At 42.9% G+C, this 19886-nt stretch overlaps 1 protein-coding gene across 1 annotated transcript; it reads left to right on the top strand.

The window, feature by feature from the left end:
* Nucleotides 1-484: 484 nt before the first annotated feature.
* On the top strand, nt 485-19040 carry LOC110988956 (uncharacterized). The gene is made up of 3 exons (XM_022252975.2): nt 485-624; nt 8592-9618; nt 15892-19040. Exons 2-3 carry the CDS (start codon nt 8623-8625, stop codon nt 16048-16050), a joined length of 1155 nt encoding a protein of 384 aa, XP_022108667.2. The 5' UTR covers nt 485-624; nt 8592-8622; the 3' UTR covers nt 16051-19040.
* Nucleotides 19041-19886: the final 846 nt, after the last annotated feature.

The following is a 19886-nucleotide window of genomic DNA, read 5'->3' as shown; positions in this document are numbered from 1 at the left end:
GGGTCAGAAAATACGCTTGTTGGTTATTAAGCAAGCTTAATTGTACTGAAATGGGTCAAGCACGGAGTTAAGTAAAATGTGCTTAAATATCAGAGAATGTTCTCCTCGGTGAGTTACTTCGACTTGTTCACCTGCGGGTCTGTTCTTTCAAGTGCAAGTTGGTTATGTCAACATTATCAAATTAAAATGTTTTGAGTTTCACTTTTTGCGATATTTTGCTTTCCATCCAAGCCCCGCCCACGCATCAAGTGAATTCAAAGTTCAGCTTTTTTCCCCGAGGCTGAGTTCGCGGCCTTTCCTCTAGTGGCAGTGAACCTATCATCTTTATTCATTCAGAAAATGCTCGGCAACAGCCCTGCATGAGTCAAACACTTCCATTCATGCCAATTTTGACAAACGCCTCTACATGCTGAGCGCATGCTCACAACTCATCGAGCTGAATCACGTGGTGTGGTGATTTTCTATATAAAAGAAAAAAAAAACAGCCGTCCTCTACGATTTTTTTTTCGGTCACGGAATTTCAGCATTCAGTGACGAAACGACCCAGGCCTGACTTTGCGTTTCCCGAATCTTTCCCCGTGCTGCGAGCCTTCAGGAAGACAACTTTTCCCGATAACCAGAAAGGTATGTCCGCCAGTCGTTTCGTCGTGATGATCTTAAACCTCATTGATACCATTGTTGATTTGTCTCATCTTTGTACTTTTTATCGCATGTCAGTGAACTACAGACAGCCGCACAAGTTGGAGATTCAAAAGTACTACTCTGTTTAATATACTAGAGTAGAAATTCAATAAAATACCAAAAGTTATTAATTACACTTTGAATGGTAAAATAACTTACTGGTTTCTTTTCATTATTGCTTTACAACTTGCACGTTTTTGTTTTTAAAAGATAATATCGTCCAAAATCGTATCTGCATATTCCAAATGTAGATTGTTACCGTTTGTAATGTTTTAGGCTGCGAGACTCCCGGCCCAAAATGACCTTCTTTTGAAAGGCCAACCAATAACTGACCAAATTTTCAAATCATCTCCTTTTCTTTTTTATTTTTCACGAAGGATTTTACCCCTTTTTCAACTAGTGACAAGACGCAAAAAGTGGCATATTTGGTGGTGTTTCAGCAGCCACAATGAATTTTTAAAAAACGGTGCATAAACTTAAATGGTGCCATTTTGACGCTTGTACGTCACTGGCATGTATCCGGGTTTGGGTTCAGAGAGACAAGGTGGGCCGAAGAAAAAAAAACACCAAAAAAATTTTGTTCCTCGTTTCCTGCTGCATCTTGGATATAGTACAGAACTATAAAGTGAGTGGACATTAAAAATAGACACAGGTAAGAGAGAGATTGCTTCCCACTGAATGAAATGCTGTTCCATCAATAAACACAAGCAATAATAAATATATCCTCTTCACAAATCGAGAAAACAATACCGGTATTAGTCGCTTTTCAAGATCTTTGAGTCACTAATACATCAAATTAAAGGTATTTTCCATATCTTGCATTTCTTGGGTGGGGCAGGGTAAGTGGGAGAATGTTTCCTCGCAGATATTTGCCATCTAAAGAAACAGAACTGAATTTTATTATTAAATTTCTGCCAAATTTCACAGCAAGCAAGCTCACAGTCTTGTTTACTGCTTCATCCTATATTTAAATCCTTTCAAGTTCTTGGGCCAAAGGAACCCTCTCGAGACATAACAGAGAATTTTGAGGGCAGGCGAATGACATCTTGTTTTGCCTACTACAGGACTATTTTGGGCCTGTTGTTGTTTGGCGCCCTGCCTACAGTAGGATAATCCTAGTATGTGTGCTGTAGGGGCCTATAGATGAGCTGTTTTCTTCAACCGGGTCGGTTAATGTAATGCGTCGTCACGTCTAATAAGATTTGTGCCCTTGTAATTGTGTGAGAATTGCAAACTGTTTCAATGGCGTTGTCATCAAGCTTTTGTGCAACCGCACCTCTCCCCGAGTCCAAACTATCACCCCGTGATTTATCAAAGGGAAGGAGGAGGAGAGCATGCCGCTCTATTTAAGGGGGATGATGGTCAATTGAGAGGCAAAATTAAGACGCCGATTTAAATTACGCTTACCGCGTCAGCATAGCCAAAGTTTGCAGTTGAACAGCAATCGCTTGCAGTAAATTACATGTATCAGTCAAGAGGTAAGCGAAACCTTGGCTTAAAGGTTAAGCGCCTGCAGCTCCCACAGGTGACACTTGGGCTCGTGGTCTATTATCATTCGCCAGCTCCACTAAAAATAGGCTTACATGTATTCTTATTGGCTCTTGTACGAAATGTACCACAATATGGATTTATCCACTTCTCAACAATGTAAGCTTCGCACTCTCATAAAGTAACAGACAGCTTGGATAGAATCATGCCTAAACTAGACTTGCTTCCAAGCGTCAGCGCCGTTTTCAGTCGCTGGGTACATGTAGGCCTACGCATTGTTACTTCCTCCTCAATCCACACTTACAACAGTTGCGAAAAGAAATAGCGACTCATCTATGATATAATTTCCGAGAATACACTCTGACGGGTTGACCATGTTTATGCTGGTCCAACTGGTGGGTTGAGCGAGTTTTAGCCCTAATTTTTTTGTAGGTAATACATTTTTGCCCATCGCGATGTTGCGGGCTAAGGCCTAATGTTCACGAGATCTGCTTGATAACTACAATCAGAAGAAACAACTCGCTTCGTCTGATAATTGACATTTTATGCCGGTAGAGTGGCAAGAAAGTTCTTGGGGCGTGAGGCCAACCAGTATTTGCTTTCCCCGCTGAAAATCACCGGCCATGGAAAATGGAAAATCACACAGGGCCGATGGACATCATTTTGGCATGTAGGGCACTGCTCACAATTATTTTGCGCCTTTGATGCCTTTTTTCCTACCTCTTTTTGAGTCTAGTTTGTGGCCTGCTATGTTTCCCTGCAAAATGAACTGCCAGATATTGGTATAGACTACGTGATTCCGCTGCTTTGATTCTGATAAAGCACCTCGTATTTATCTTCCAAAATGCACCTTTGCTCATTCTTAATGCCCCCTTCCTCTTTCAAGCTTTCAAAGCTGATCAGCCGAAAAAGCAAATTGTACTTACTCCCCCCACCATCCTTCACCCACATCTTGTCGCTATCGATGCCGGGTCTTGTGTCAATATGCCAGGATAGACTGATTCCTGCGGGTCTATGTCCTCTGCGTGGAATTGCACAGTTAGATAAATTGACTGGGGTTAAAAGGATAAAGAAATCGATGCGCCATTTTGGTAAACGAAAAATCGATACTGATGATCGGCCCGCAGCAGTTTTTACGTTTTGTGGCATCTCTCTCATGAAAGTGAGATGAGACAGGGACTGGTATCCGCATGGAAGTGTAACAGAACGGATGGGTGCCTTAGGTATCAGGGTAATAACGGAGGTGTGTGTTGCTTGCCGCTAGGAAGGAAATAGGGGCAGATGACACACGATCGTGTTTGAGGTGTAAATCAGCGGGTAATTGTTAGTAGCACTATGAATCCTTTAGCAGGACTTCTTGTAACTTGGGGCCGTCAAGGGGTCAGCCTATTACAGAGACCTTCTTGCTCGGAAGACGCGGCAGTTTCATGCTGTTTTTGTGTCGTAGTATTAGCTTTAGCGTTAATGAAATAAAATCCTTTTGCAAAGTCTGTAAATGCAGTGATATCTCATTGACAAACTGAAACAAAACCAAACATGAGCTGTTCCATTCATCTCCGACACTATCGTTCTTATTTCTTAACAGTATGCGTTTTCTCCCATGAACCTTTACCGAGCCGCCTTGAAGCATTTACATTGCGCCCAATCAGCCCATTCAATAAAATTTCAACATCTCAGATAGATCTGTGGCATATTAAGCTAGCAGCTCCTAATTGCTTGCTTCCCAAATGTCTCCATTTGTAGCATTGTAAGACATCATGGCATCTCACTTCCACCTATGGGGACTTGCCCCTAGCCTGTCTCCTTTACAACTGATACGTCAAAGTCGTATGCTCTTTAAAAAGTGAAGTGTTAAATCCAACATTGTGAACGCATTCAGTGATCACTCCTTTAAAATGTTGCATCCAATGCTCTAAATTTCACGTCCAGCCTTACATATTTAAAACAACAGCTAAATCCGGCAATTCACGTATTAATTTAACATTTTTTTCATGGATTTCTTGAATCAGCAGAAAAAAACGATTTTTTTGGTATGGATTTTGGTGGGTTTTTGGGTAGTGTTATTTTGGTTATTTTGTATGTTTTTGTTTTTTGGGGGTCTGTACCTTTGGCTGGCCGTCAGTACAAAAGCTCAAAAATTGTTACTCCTCTAACACTACTATCAAAACTCTGCATAATAGGGTCTATACTGTTAAATAACAACATTTGCATTGGGGACACTTTTTGATTACTTTTAGGGAAATATGTTACCCAACAATGATAAACTTTCCGCAGACTTTGGCTGCCCATTCGCACACATGGTATAGGCAAAATGAGAGAGGTGTTCACATGATACATTGCGCAATTTTGAATTCAAAAAGACTTCCCACGAGAAAATGGTTAAAACGCTCACCGATGATGAACCGAGATTTATAGGACAAATCCACTCATCCCTTTGAGGGGGTGGAAAATAACATGCCCTGCTCCTGCACAATGGATATTTTCATTTTATTCATAGAAAATTTAACAGTTCATTGACTTTAAATTTGCGATACAGTAGTATATGTTTGTGTTAATGTAACTTCCTATCTTTTACTTTCAATGTCCTTCGAAGATGTTGCGTGAAGAGGTATACCCACACTCTGAGACGTCCTACGCACATCGTATAAGAGTGGTAATGCATGCGTTATCCTATATATTTAATGCAAATACCGGAAACAAATGTCAAAAACACAGAACGGGCTAAATTGAGAAGCAAAACATTTATCCAGAATGAAAGTGCATTTGTGTATTGGAAAGGATTGCCTGACATTTCTTGATTTATTGTTGAAAAAGTGCACAGAGTGGTCAACTACAGCCCCCACCCATAAATTAAAATTACCCCCTTTAAACTTTCTCTTGCAGTGACGAGATGAGGCGGTAAACCACGTGTAGTGTTTCGATCGCAAACAGAATCAAAAGCAATATTCTCACCCCCTAAAAAAACAAAAATCTCAAACCAAAGAGATTAATAAGAATAAGAATAAACAATTATTTGTTCAAAACACAAACTCCATAAAACAACGGATTATTGGTTTATGAGGTCCCCCTTTTAGGGAGGGGCTTGCCGTCTTCCAACCCAATAGAATTATCAGATGACTGCTGAGTGGATGAGTTTAGCTTATTAAAATGTACACAGCATTCTCTCTTTAACAGTGCCACCAAGAGAACAAAAACTGTGCCTTAGGCCAAAAAAATGTCTCCGGTTTGGGTCTGGAGTTAGATCCAAACGTGGTCTGGCGACGCGGGTTTTTTTACCCTCACTTTTTTTCTGGAAATGATGTACGTCTATATAACGGGCGATCTCCGTCGTGATTGCATGCACATTTTACGCTGGCCGCAACCAACACTAAAATAGACTGGGCAACGCACTTTCTGAATAATTAAAAGACTTGGGATCAACTCGTTTGTCTGGTTCCCAGATGTAAATGTATAATACAGAAATGACATCAACTACATGACAAAGAGTGTCCGAAAAGAGGGACTCCTTTACTATGCTTACGTGGCAGGATTCCAGTCGATCAACCAAGTTTGGCAGCTTTTGGACATCGTTTTAAACAGTAATTTTTTTTTATTTTGCCGACACGCACGTTGACGAGAGACCGGATACCTTTTTTATTTTAGCCTTAATAGCTAATTAAAATTGCAGAAAAATTACAATCAAAGTCGAAATTTTAAACCAAAGAAGATTTGACTTATCTACTTCATTTCCGAATCACTTCGTCGGGGGTTGTGTAGGGCTCTGAAGTGGTGTTGTGCAGAAAAATGTTTACGTATGGTCTGAGACTCGAGGAATAGAAAGTGTGTGATTTGAAGGCCTTGAAAATAATATCGAATAATATATACATTTGTATATTACATATTTGTGTATTCAGCTTAAAAACTGAGGGAGTAAAATGACCCAGTAAACGCCGTTTCAACCCGCATAGATGTAAATCCAGCGTATAAAATACTGCACTCTTTCTTCAAATGCGAAAATCTTATCCGCAGGCAATATTGGCCCCCAGTGCCAACTGCATTTTCATTTCGAATTTCTCAAATCGATATCCCTTTCGCTGGGTAATACAGAAGGTTTTCTTCCTTTTTGTGTTTTTATTTTCTGATATGTTATCTCCCCGAGGACGTCACCAATACCTCTTCCCGCCATTCACACATTGTGCGGACAACTAAACGTAGGAGTAAAGACCTATCGTGTCAGTGAATGGGACCTTTTCAATCGCAGAGTTCAGCCCGTCATCCGAGAGCTGTTCGGGGGGCTCTGTGGTGCCAACACCCGACACCCGATAATGGCTGGCGTTGAAAACCTCCCTGGCCCGATCACACATTATCACCATCAGACATCGTCGCTTAAAGAATAATATCGCGCGATAATTGTCTGATGTAAGAATCGGGCAAGCGGCCAACGCACAATGTCATCAACAATGAGGTGTCCCTTTTCAAGGAATTCCGAAAATACAACAAGTTTCAGTGACTTGCCTCAAAATCCAAAACAGATCTGGCCGCTTTTTCCCTTCAGATGATGCATACAAAATCATTAAAAGCAATGTTCCATCCCAACAAAATGAGAGTAGACCGTTCGCTCTGCGATATACATTCATTCTTATGAGATGGCAGGTTCTCAGAGATTGCTGCGGAAGATTCCATCGCAGTCTGCTTTTTATATGATGCTTAAGCTCACCATGTCGGAAAAAAAGGTCCTATGCAAGAGACCGAGAACCCAGTATCGTGCAGTTTCTATTCGTCGCATCTGACTCAGGGGCTCATCAATCTGTTCCAAGTGTTTTTGGAAACTTTTAAAAAAATGTTAACAAGACTTAGAAGACTTGTGGGAATTTTGTCATAAACGTCTACATGAATACAGTATCTGAACGCAATATACTGTTTTTCGCTCTTCGTGTACCGGTAACTTCCAGAAGAGTTACGAACATTCGAATGATTTCGTTAATGAAAATAGACGATGAAAAAAAAAACACGATGATATACGTCGATCAGTGTGTAAGTGAAGTTCAGAATCTCTCATTAGGTTTGCCAATAAGGACAATTTGGCTAATGCACGTATCGTGGGATACTGATTTTACGTGCCGTTATGGTGGTCACTTAGTGTCCATTATAGCCTAACAAAATGTCTCTGTTGATGAAGAAAACAGCATTATTTCCAATTCCCATCTCTATTATTGCTTTTTTAGCAATCCTTTGATAGCTTAATGAGGACTTTCTCTTGACTTCTCAAACGGAAACCTTTTGTCTGGATTGTCTTTGAAGAGAACATTTCAGACGCAGGGTTGTTCATACTCTTTTAACGAGCAAAGCTTTACTTGCTTCACTATTCCGCAGTAAAAGGGTTTCATTTCTTCAACTGTCAACCACGTGGATACCCTTGTATAGGTGATATTTAGCTTCAGCGTTTCAGAGAAGTACAGCATTAACTTTTGTTCAACAAATCAGTGGTATAACCAAGATATGCTGTGGGGCGGGGCTGATACCGGAATTAACCCCTCCAAAATAGCTCATGTTGTTCACGTCGCCCTTCCCTCGGTTGCGGTTCAGGGGACTGGGATGTATGGTTATATCAGAGCTAATAGTTTCAGATTTAATTGTATATTTGCCTTCTTTTTTTTAGAAAGTAAACAAAAAATTAACACCTCTTAAGGGTCTCAAGCCACTGTGTAAAATAACGTAAAACCTCTTAATTCTCTGCTTAAAAACTTAAACCTTTCCGAGGAGACGTGGTGAAACATCGAGCTGCTTAATGGCGCCTTTCCATGTGTATATGGTTTTTGGGTACGTTGCGTACACGATGTGTTCGTGCGTTTCACTCTCACAAAGTAACACCAAAACCGACTCCATTAATTATACACATCTGTTGCGTTCGGCCGTCAAAATTGCCCCGGGAGTGATTTTGACGGATACACAACGGCTAGCGCAAGTATTGTCGTGCATATGAAAGGCACCGCAATGTGGAATCTGGCCTTTATAATGCAGTTTATGCCAGTTCTAAGCACTTTGAATTGGTTTTCACTGAGTATCGAAAGATTATGGGGGTTAAGCGACCCCCAAAATTTGAAATTCCCGATATTTTTCCCAATGTTAAACTGGTTCAAAGCAAGTGTAGTCGGTTTCGGGTGTGGTCTTTTTGGGTTATTAATTAATTAGGATGAATTGATAGGATTTTGAAAGGGACTGCTTATTTTCAGGTGAAATCTTCAATTTCCCCTTTCTATTTGAGGTACGCCTGATATTCAAGAATTTTTCAAACTGAAGTGACAATTTGCCCGGTTTTCTCAGAAAAGTGACATTATATTACCCAAATTGCCTATCTCCGAGCTGCCCGAATTTTTCATATTATGAAGCAATATCCAGAAATGGATATTTATTAAAGGATTTCGTTCATTTTTGTCCTCTAGATTTCCACACCTAGTCCGTCTGCTAAAAAACATGATGTTTCCAGTGCTACGGGGCACCTTCCTATTGGCATGGCTGTCTGTCCTCCTGTTATCGCTTTTAGGTGGGCGTGGTTGCGACACCCTCCCGCTCAGCCAAAAGCACCCACCCCGCGTTATCAGATCTGACCCGGGGAATCCTGGCATTACCGAGGCGGCACAGGAGCTCGACGCACTGGAGCAAGCCGCCGATGCCCAGGATGGTGGAGAATTGCATCCAGCCCTCAAAGAAGTTGTGGGACGCTTGGTCGGGATCACTACGGACACGCGGACCAGCGGAGCGGATGATCCCAAGAGGTCCAGGCGGTTGTGGGGCACTCCTCAACCCGCGGCTGACCAAATGAATCTAGGCTACACATACGTCAATTACGAACATTCTCAGTGGGGTGATTATCTCTCCGTGTCGTCCTCCTCGGAGGCGGGGACCGACTCTTTGGACAACTACGACCAGCTCGGCGGAGGCAAGTTCATCAGTGAGGTAATTGACCCTTCTGTCACCCATACCGTGTATGGCAGCCTTCCCTCGGTGCACGACGGCTCAGACACCGGCGTTGATGATTCCAAATGGACAGCTGCCCTGCCAGTGGGGGTACTAGATTTCAAGACCTTCCCGCAGCCTTTAGACAAGGGAGCGGGGAGACCCACCTCGCAGCTGTTGGGTTCAGGGATGGCTCAAAATACTCAGGATCCTTCACAAGAGCCTGGAGAGGATTTAATTGCAGGCGAGGCTGTTGACAGCTCCCGAAATGCTCTCGACCGCCACTCCATTCGCCAGGAGGACTCATCTGTGGGCAACCTGCTCTCCTCGGTGCTTTCGGCAGATGACGGCGACAGCTTGGCGCACAACGACCTGGGGAAATCTTTCCTGGCTACTCCTTCCGACAGTGCAGAAAAGAGTGAAGATACCAATGGAGTGGAACGAGTCGCATCCGCAGTTGTTGCGGTGAAAAGTGACGAAGACGCCATATCAGACCAATTTGCCGTTGAAAAGGTTCGTGAGATAATCAATTCGGACATTCGTAAACAACAAGACGCCGCGAGAATGGAAATAAACACAATTTCCTAGTCATGAACCAAATAAATGAAAAACGTCAACTGCACGGGCATCATAATACAAAAGGAAATTGTAACACGACCGCTTCAAGTTTTTTGTCCACGTTTTGAACCGTTCAGCGACTGTGTCTCTGGAACTTTCAATAGTTCTATTCCACACATTTTTCCAGAACAGGGCCAGTGTTCACTGCCAATGCGCCCTTTCCGAAAGGTCTTGTTCATAACATCCACGCCTCTCCGTCGTCACATTTCTCCCGATCCCTCCTTTGAGCACAAGAAGAAAAGAAATTCCCATTAATGCTCACACAAACTTCACTGATGTTCAAATATTCAATACGCTCTCGTGAAGTCATTTTAGCATTCTCTTTCAGCCATGTTTAATAGAAGACCCGGCCAATTCGCTGAGCATGAACTGAATTGAGATCTGGCTGAGTACGTTTTCCTGAGTAGGATGCTGTATTTGGCACATGGTTAAAATACCTTTCCCTAGGTGGGTGCACATTATATGTCATGTGAATCTGCTGTGAGAAAGGGTGATATCCAAAACCACTTTTTTTTGGGGGGGGGGGTTGGAGGGGCTGGTGCAAAAAACTTGAATGTATTCGTATAACCTGTTATAGCCTTTCTCATAAATCTTCGGGCTTTTACACGCTTTGGCAGGGGAAAATGCATTAGTCCCTATCAGTGGTGTAGCTAGAATTTTACTAGTGGAGGGCACAAGGGCACCAGCATCTTATGGGGGGGGGGCAGTAGCTTGTTAGGCTTGGTTGATATCCATTCATCCTTTTTTCAGCGGGGGACACCGGGGGAGGGACGTCCCCCAGCCCTCCCCCTCCGCAGTAGCTACGCCACTGGTCCCTATACACATCTCCTTTCTCCATATATTTTTTACATCAGTTAAAAGCAAAACCGTTTCCTTTTTGGAAGGGGCAATGACCCCTGTTGTTCATTTTCTTAGACCAGCCATTGACTGTAAGGCGTAACGCACAGTATTAAACCCGTACATATGGGTCAGCAGAATCGGGGGGAGGGGGTCACCATGTCCCTCACAAAGCTCCTGCAACGGATACTGTTAAATTACAACTTCAAGACTCCTCAGAAAATCACCATACTCTAGAGGGAACCTAATTCTCTCGTCCAGATGGCATGTTGCACACGGGAGCGTTTGTTTTTGTCCACCTATAAATTCTGTATAATTGGTTACAGACGCTCTCCACCCTGAAGGCATATCAGATTTATGCATGCATTTCAAGTGCGACGAAAGGAGAGACGCTTGCTTAAAACTTCTCACTCGATTTCCCTCCGGGAAATTCATAAGTGGTGTTTAGTTGAAGAGCAAAATTTCCCCCTTGGAATGCGTGGAAAACAGAATTTCAATGGGTCCCGGTCTTCGCTTCGCGTCCCGCGTCATGAGGAATTTCGTTTGCTAATCTCTCCCAAAATCTTGCGATTGAGCCTTTTGGCCTTTTGGTTTCAACCAATTAGTAATTCTAGTGGGATTCAGTGTACTTGCTAATAAGGGGACTGATCAGCTTCAACTGGTCGGATGCTTGTGGTTAAGCAAGTCTCGTGTTCCGAATGTTGTATATTCGCCCAAACTGCTCAGTACACGTAAAAGTAAAAGCACAATTTCAACACACACTTCTGTTTTACTGCACTGCAAAAAAAAACAAAAAACAAAAACCCGTTGGTGTTAGAAACACACTTATTGTTGGTGTAATAAGATGACCATACCAAAATGTGTGACTTTCAAAACACCGCTGGTGTTACTTTATACACCTACAAGCGTTGTAATGCACTGGACGATGTTAAAAATAACACCGACACTTTTGACATAACACCAAAAATTTCAACACTGGTGAAAATTGTTCGGAGAAGTCCCAACACCGTTTTTCGTTTGCAGTGCACATATTAGGGGAAAACACACTAGAACGGGTCATTACTCTTATTGTAATCAAGTCGTTTTCCTGGTTTCTTGCACTTTTTTGATGGAGCCTCTTGTGGGTTTGCTCACAATTTTTAGCCGTAGACCTTGTCATCTGTCGCTCCGTATCGAGTGCTCTCTCAGCGATGACAAAAGCTGTGGTGACCATTGAAAGCTACTGCTGGCGCCGTCCACTTGGCACCCACGCTAAAGATTTGCGAAATATATTAGGCTAAGTCTGCAAGTCGCCCACGTGGGAAATGGATGTAGTTACTGCTAGTCAGTGACGTATGCGTTCTGGAATGGAAAAGGTCTGCTATCACGTGGGAGCATTCACGTGCATGGGAGCCATCTTCAATTCGATCTTGTTCCCTGAATCTATCAAATTCAATAAAATGTTGCATGGGGTGATTCCAGACTATTTTGATCTCCAAACCTCACTTTCAGTTTCTTTAATATGGCTTGAAACATTTAGATACAATTCATCAGATATTTTAGATTATTTCAAAACGTAAACTGGCATTCATTTTAATTATATATAACGGGTTTGCCCTTACCCAACGTATATTTATAAGCACTGTATGCTCAGTGCTTGCCCGAGAACTTGCGAAAAAACCTCACAAGCTTGCTCGGGTGGGACTCGAACCCACGACCTCCTGCTTACTAGTGCAGATGTCTTAACCACTCGACCACCGAGCTTGCCGGGGTCGGCTGGCCGGTCCGAGTCAAATGAAGCAGCGGGTACCGCGAACTATTATCAAGATGTATTTTTGCGTTGGGGAGATGTTAATTATATATAACGGGTTTGCCCTTACCCAACGTATATTTATAAGCACTGTATGCTCAGTGCTTGCCCGAGAACTTGCGAAAAAACCTCACAAGCTTACTCGGGTGGGACTCGAACCCACGACCTCCTGCTTACTAGTGCAGATGTCTTAACCACTCGACCACCGAGCTTGCCGGGGTCGGCTGGCCGGTCCGAGTCAAATGAAGCAGCGGGTACCGCGAACTATTATCAAGATGTATTTTTTTTTTTGCGTTGGGGAGATGTTAATTATATATAACGGGTTTGCCCTTACCCAACGTATATTTATAAGCACTGTATGCTCAGTGCTTGCCCGAGAACTTGCGAAAAAACCTCACAAGCTTACTCGGGTGGGACTCGAACCCACGACCTCCTGCTTACTAGTGCAGATGTCTTAACCACTCGACCACCGAGCTTGCCGGGGTCGGCTGGCCGGTCCGAGTCAAATGAAGCAGCGGGTACCGCGAACTATTATCAAGATGTATTTTTGCGTTGGGGAGATGTTAATTATATATAACGGGTTTGCCCTTACCCAACGTATATTTATAAGCACTGTATGCTCAGTGCTTGCCCGAGAACTTGCGAAAAAACCTCACAAGCTTACTCGGGTGGGACTCGAACCCACGACCTCCTGCTTACTAGTGCAGATGTCTTAACCACTCGACCACCGAGCTTGCCGGGGTCGGCTGGCCGGTCCGAGTCAAATGAAGCAGCGGGTACCGCGAACTATTATCAAGATGTATTTTTGCGTTGGGGAGATGTTAATTATATATAACGGGTTTGCCCTTACCCAACGTATATTTATAAGCACTGTATGCTCAGTGCTTGCCCGAGAACTTGCGAAAAAACCTCACAAGCTTACTCGGGTGGGACTCGAACCCACGACCTCCTGCTTACTAGTGCAGATGTCTTAACCACTCGACCACCGAGCTTGCCGGGGTCGGCTGGCCGGTCCGAGTCAAATGAAGCAGCGGGTACCGCGAACTATTATCAAGATGTATTTTTGCGTTGGGGAGATGTTAATTATATATAACGGGTTTGCCCTTACCCAACGTATATTTATAAGCACTGTATGCTCAGTGCTTGCCCGAGAACTTGCGAAAAAACCTCACAAGCTTACTCGGGTGGGACTCGAACCCACGACCTCCTGCTTACTAGTGCAGATGTCTTAACCACTCGACCACCGAGCTTGCCGGGGTCGGCTGGCCGGTCCGAGTCAAATGAAGCAGCGGGTACCGCGAACTATTATCAAGATGTATTTTTGCGTTGGGGAGATGTTAATTATATATAACGGGTTTGCCCTTACCCAACGTATATTTATAAGCACTGTATGCTCAGTGCTTGCCCGAGAACTTGCGAAAAAACCTCACAAGCTTACTCGGGTGGGACTCGAACCCACGACCTCCTGCTTACTAGTGCAGATGTCTTAACCACTCGACCACCGAGCTTGCCGGGGTCGGCTGGCCGGTCCGAGTCAAATGAAGCAGCGGGTACCGCGAACTATTATCAAGATGTATTTTTGCGTTGGGGAGATGTTAATTATATATAACGGGTTTGCCCTTACCCAACGTATATTTATAAGCACTGTATGCTCAGTGCTTGCCCGAGAACTTGCGAAAAAACCTCACAAGCTTACTCGGGTGGGACTCGAACCCACGACCTCCTGCTTACTAGTGCAGATGTCTTAACCACTCGACCACCGAGCTTGCCGGGGTCGGCTGGCCGGTCCGAGTCAAATGAAGCAGCGGGTACCGCGAACTATTATCAAGATGTATTTTTGCGTTGGGGAGATGTTAATTATATATAACGGGTTTGCCCTTACCCAACGTATATTTATAAGCACTGTATGCTCAGTGCTTGCCCGAGAACTTGCGAAAAAACCTCACAAGCTTACTCGGGTGGGACTCGAACCCACGACCTCCTGCTTACTAGTGCAGATGTCTTAACCACTCGACCACCGAGCTTGCCGGGGTCGGCTGGCCGGTCCGAGTCAAATGAAGCAGCGGGTACCGCGAACTATTATCAAGATGTATTTTTGCGTTGGGGAGATGTTAATTATATATAACGGGTTTGCCCTTACCCAACGTATATTTATAAGCACTGTATGCTCAGTGCTTGCCCGAGAACTTGCGAAAAAACCTCACAAGCTTACTCGGGTGGGACTCGAACCCACGACCTCCTGCTTACTAGTGCAGATGTCTTAACCACTCGACCACCGAGCTTGCCGGGGTCGGCTGGCCGGTCCGAGTCAAATGAAGCAGCGGGTACCGCGAACTATTATCAAGATGTATTTTTGCGTTGGGGAGATGTTAATTATATATAACGGGTTTGCCCTTACCCAACGTATATTTATAAGCACTGTATGCTCAGTGCTTGCCCGAGAACTTGCGAAAAAACCTCACAAGCTTACTCGGGTGGGACTCGAACCCACGACCTCCTGCTTACTAGTGCAGATGTCTTAACCACTCGACCACCGAGCTTGCCGGGGTCGGCTGGCCGGTCCGAGTCAAATGAAGCAGCGGGTACCGCGAACTATTATCAAGATGTATTTTTGCGTTGGGGAGATGTTAATTATATATAACGGGTTTGCCCTTACCCAACGTATATTTATAAGCACTGTATGCTCAGTGCTTGCCCGAGAACTTGCGAAAAAACCTCACAAGCTTACTCGGGTGGGACTCGAACCCACGACCTCCTGCTTACTAGTGCAGATGTCTTAACCACTCGACCACCGAGCTTGCCGGGGTCGGCTGGCCGGTCCGAGTCAAATGAAGCAGCGGGTACCGCGAACTATTATCAAGATGTATTTTTGCGTTGGGGAGATGTTAATTATATATAACGGGTTTGCCCTTACCCAACGTATATTTATAAGCACTGTATGCTCAGTGCTTGCCCGAGAACTTGCGAAAAAACCTCACAAGCTTACTCGGGTGGGACTCGAACCCACGACCTCCTGCTTACTAGTGCAGATGTCTTAACCACTCGACCACCGAGCTTGCCGGGGTCGGCTGGCCGGTCCGAGTCAAATGAAGCAGCGGGTACCGCGAACTATTATCAAGATGTAAACCCGTTATATATAATTAACATCTCCCCAACGCAAAAATACATCTTGATAATGGCATTCATTTGTAGTAAACTTTATTTTGTTGCTGTTATTTTTACTTTCAAGTTCCCCTAATGAAAAGTTAACCGCAATTTCATTTCAAGATGGCCGACACATGAATACGGGGTCTATTCTGTGCATGTTCGCCAAAAGAACACCCTAATGACAATTACAGTAATAACATTTACATGAGTGACCAATGATAACATTGACATTGACTATAAATGTGACAGTGACGATAACAACAAAAGTTTGGTACCTGGAGATATTCTTCTATAAGGTTTGTTCTTAATTTAGGGTTTGGTCTTCTTTTACCACTGTCGAGTGACAAATTGAGCAAAAATGTCCACGTTACAACACTTTTGATGCGTTCTTTCAGGCTGTAGGTACCCTGTGCCTTGGGACCAGCAAAGACAGGAGTCAAGCAGACATGACAGAAGATGACATCATTGATGACTTTCTAGATTGGCTCTTCTCTTTCTTGAATGACGTTGTGCTGGGCAAAGAAAAACTCCCGGTTCGAAAGCTGTGCTCCTAAATTAGCATAGTAAGAAGGCACCCACTAGCCGGGCCCACGATGTCAGAAATTCGACGTTTTGAAATCTGCATCTGAGGATATCCATGGGTTCTGTTTTGCTGTTGGCATCAGAGCTTAAGATCTACCCCAAAATGGTTTTCCAACACTGCAGTAAGAGGCTTTTTTCCTGCTTAAGTCACTCACCTCAATACACTTGCCTGAGATAAATTGGATTTGTACCAGGCGTTTGGGGGTATTTTTGCTAAAATTTTGATTCGGGACAAATCGATGCTTTTGGAAGGCATACAGTAAACCGGGCGAATGGTTTGAGGACAGAAAGTTTTACAGGTTCCGTTGTGTGTATGTAAAGGGTTTTAACCTGCTTCAATTCACTCTACTGCGTTCATTAATTAAAAACAATTGTGATCTCACTTTGTAAACATGTCTAAATACTATAAACACTATTTTTGTGTCCATTTCCTAAACATCAATGTCCAGTGGCTAAATCCATCAAAACTGTAAACACGTCTACATAGCATTTCAACATGTTTACAAACTAATAGCAATGTGTGTTACAAAAGAGTGTTAAATGGCTACCACAGTTTTTTCAGTGAAATTCTTTGTAATCATTCATTACACTCTGGATCATGATTCTGGGCAATTTTTTTAAAACTAAATTAAGTCTGAGGACTATTCCTCTGCGGACAGTGTCTATACATGACGTACACAGTTTGAGCTTGGGTTTAGACATTAAGCCTATATTTAGTTATTTAGACGGCCAGTATGTACGTTTTATTCGAAACTGAACTTACCTATTTTTAGTGGAAACGTGAGTAAAGCTCGGACTGGACTGATGCCACAAGGAAGGTTTGAGGTAACTTTCCCTAGCTTCTGGATGCGACGTACCGTAAATGGTTAAGGGAAGTACTGCTAGTTGTAATCAAAGTATAGGATTGTGTTATTCATTTGGTGTGGAGTTTTAAAAAGTGTGTGGTCAAATATTTCAGTGTCTTGTGTGCGAGTTCAGATTTCTATCTGAAATAAGGAACCTGGAACCTGTGATGTGTTATAAAAGGGCGTAGAAGTTCCAAAGTCACAGATTAACAATGAATGAACGTGGCTCTATTGGCATCCTGTAACTAATAAGCGCAATGTATTTTTTTAGCGGTTGACTGTCTGATTTGCCCGTACAGTAATGCTAAATACAAATATACATGTATAAAGAAATATATTACAGACACAAAGACCCGTAGAGTTCAGTAACGACAATTGAATCTAGACCTTTAATTTTTTCTGTTTTTTAATCAAGCCATAGATCAAGTCCTTTTTGTGCTGCCGTAAGGTGTATTTGAAACTATTTTTTGTAAATGCAAGGACAACCGCAGATTTTAGATGTGACTATAAAATACCAGTGCGTTATTTATGTGGTCTCTGAAATAAAGATAACGGTGCGGAGTACTAATTGATAAAAAAATGGCGTGAAGTCATTTTGCACAATTCGAGCAATCATAGAGGTGTTTACACATAAACAATAGATGTTTTATAAAAGTGACAAAAAGTAGTTGGTCATTAGAGACACTGTCTCGTTATCAGTTTGAGAATAATTCATGAAGTCTTTCCACTTTCTTAACCGTAAAAGGCGAAGGAGGGCATTTTCCTCCGATATCATCGCGTTGCACTTTGGTCACGCACCGAGCCTTCAGAAGTTTTGAAGTAACATCTTGTGGTCATTTGGACATAAAATTTGTCAAACCGGACATGCGCGGCTCCGGACGTTGCACAGCGCCCTTTTTTCTGAGATAGTAGGTTAGCCATAAACGTACAAGTTTTTCCTTGAAACGTGCTCAATGCACATGAGCTGACACGCGTCTGTGTGGCCATGAACTTTCAATAACCGTAATAAAAAAACTGTATGTCAAATTGAGTTGAAACTTCACATTTAGTTTGTACTGACAATGAATGTATATTTATCTGTAGCCAAGTCAGTTTAAAAGGATCGAGCCTGGGACAGCCAAGCGCTTTTGGGGGGAAGGAGGATGGGGCCAATAGTTACTTGGTCCGAAAAAGCCCCGCTTTTTTAGGGTTGGGTGAATTAATTTTGTAAAAAAAAAGGTCCTTCAGTGTGTAGTCCAATCTACCTACACGCCTTAAACTGGGGGATCTTTAGAGGGTTTGTTTGGTTTTAAACCCTTCTTCTTGGCTACCCTAAATGAGGAAATAAGAAAACAACAGACACTTCTTCTGAACCCCCCCCCCGGATATTCGCCTGGAATAAAAACATCCGGTTGAAAAGAAGGTCTGTGATGTACATTTCGTTGATTTGTTTTTCGATTTAAAAACGAATGTCACACAACCAAACACAAGTCGTTTTCCGTCTTTCGTTTTGAAAACAAAATAAAAAGTCGGAAAACGAATGAACGAAACGTACACGGACCAAAGAGCCACACTGCAGTAGGGAGTACTCATTTTGTTGGTAGCAATGCGAACTTAACGCATTATCATCCTTGAACCACCAAAGGAGCCATTGTTGCTGGGAAAAATACGCCCTCTCTTGGTCCAACTTGGTGCAACAAAAGAGGGCAGTGTTGTCTGCTGATTTTGATACCAAGTACAGCACGCTGCTATTGTGTGCTAATTGTCTATGTGCACTGACGCATAATCCACCATTTTGGTTCCAACAATTGTCACGTCGTAGCTCTCTCTGTAAATAGCTCTGCCCATCAAAACACCAGCCTAAGCCGTTATTAGCTAACATTGATAAGTCTTATCCATAGTCCATTCAGATCTTTGACTTTAAGCAGCACTATGTTGCAGAAATGATTGCTTATTGCAGTGTGCCAGTGTTCAAAATTTAAAAGTTTTATTAAAGTGTGTTTTATTAAAGTGTGTTTTCCAGTTGTCGACGAGGGAGTTGCTTTATATCCCATGATTCATTACTTGCCATGTTACGATACTGCAATTCCAGAGCAACTTGAAGCAGTTTGGATCAAAATGAGACTACCACCATTACCCAGATCTATATCTTGCTTGTTTTATTGTATATTGTATTCTCCACCAAATGACCCTAATGCAGATGCCCTGATTTGTCACTGACAAGAAACAGTTGAGAGAATTTCTACTGATCACCCAGATGCTGGCTTTATTATTGCTGGTGATATGAATCACCTTGATGTTAGCCGGCTGATCACAGGCTCATTTGTGCAGGTGGTGGACTGCCCAACTCGATATTCAGCTGTCTTGGATAAAATCATAACTAATATCCCTGCCACTAATATCAGCCACCAATTATCATGACCCCTCTTGGGCGTAGTGAGAATAGCAGAGTTTTGTGGAACCCTAAGATAAATGCTACTCACTACAATGACACGCATATCGAAACTATGAGGCCGATGAAACAGTCTTCTGTGCGTGAATTTGGCCAATGGATAACACAGTACAACTGGTCTGCGGTTTATGCTGCGTCAGGTACCCAGCGTAAAACTAATTTTTTTTTTACAGTGTCTTACTTGACGCAATTAATATGTATTTCCCATCGATCCAAATTGATAAAATCACACAAAAATGACAAGCCATGGATGACTGTTGAAATTAAGTCCTTGATTAAGCAAATACTATTTTCTCGAAGTAATGATGGAAGTTAATACGAAATAAGATTATCCGTCTTATTACCATTGCCAAGAAAGATTATTATCATAACCGTGTTCAAAGGTTGAAATGTAGAAAGCCCGGCTACATGCATATGGTACCGTACCTTAAAAATGATGACATCTGGCACCACCTCCGATCCTACAATCATCCCTCCTTCTGGCGTCGACCGTAAGGATAAACTTGCCATTGCAAACACAACGAGTTTTTTA

The sequence above is a fragment of the Acanthaster planci genome, linkage group LG01 (assembly GCF_054643075.1).
Source record: "Acanthaster planci isolate LZ-2023a linkage group LG01, COTS_SCS, whole genome shotgun sequence".
NCBI classification, from domain to species: Eukaryota; Metazoa; Echinodermata; class Asteroidea; order Valvatida; family Acanthasteridae; genus Acanthaster; species Acanthaster planci.
Note: the sequence above shows the minus strand (reverse complement) of the source record. Positions and strands in the feature narration are given on the sequence as shown.

Coding starts and splice junctions, on each gene's coding strand:
- LOC110988956 (XM_022252975.2), top strand. CDS start 8,623: ATGATGTTTCCAGTGCTACGGGGCACCTTCCTATTGGCATGGCTGTCT. Junction 9,619..15,891: donor ACCAATTTGCCGTTGAAAAG/GTTCGTGAGATA, acceptor GCGTTCTTTCAG/GCTGTAGGTACCCTGTGCCT.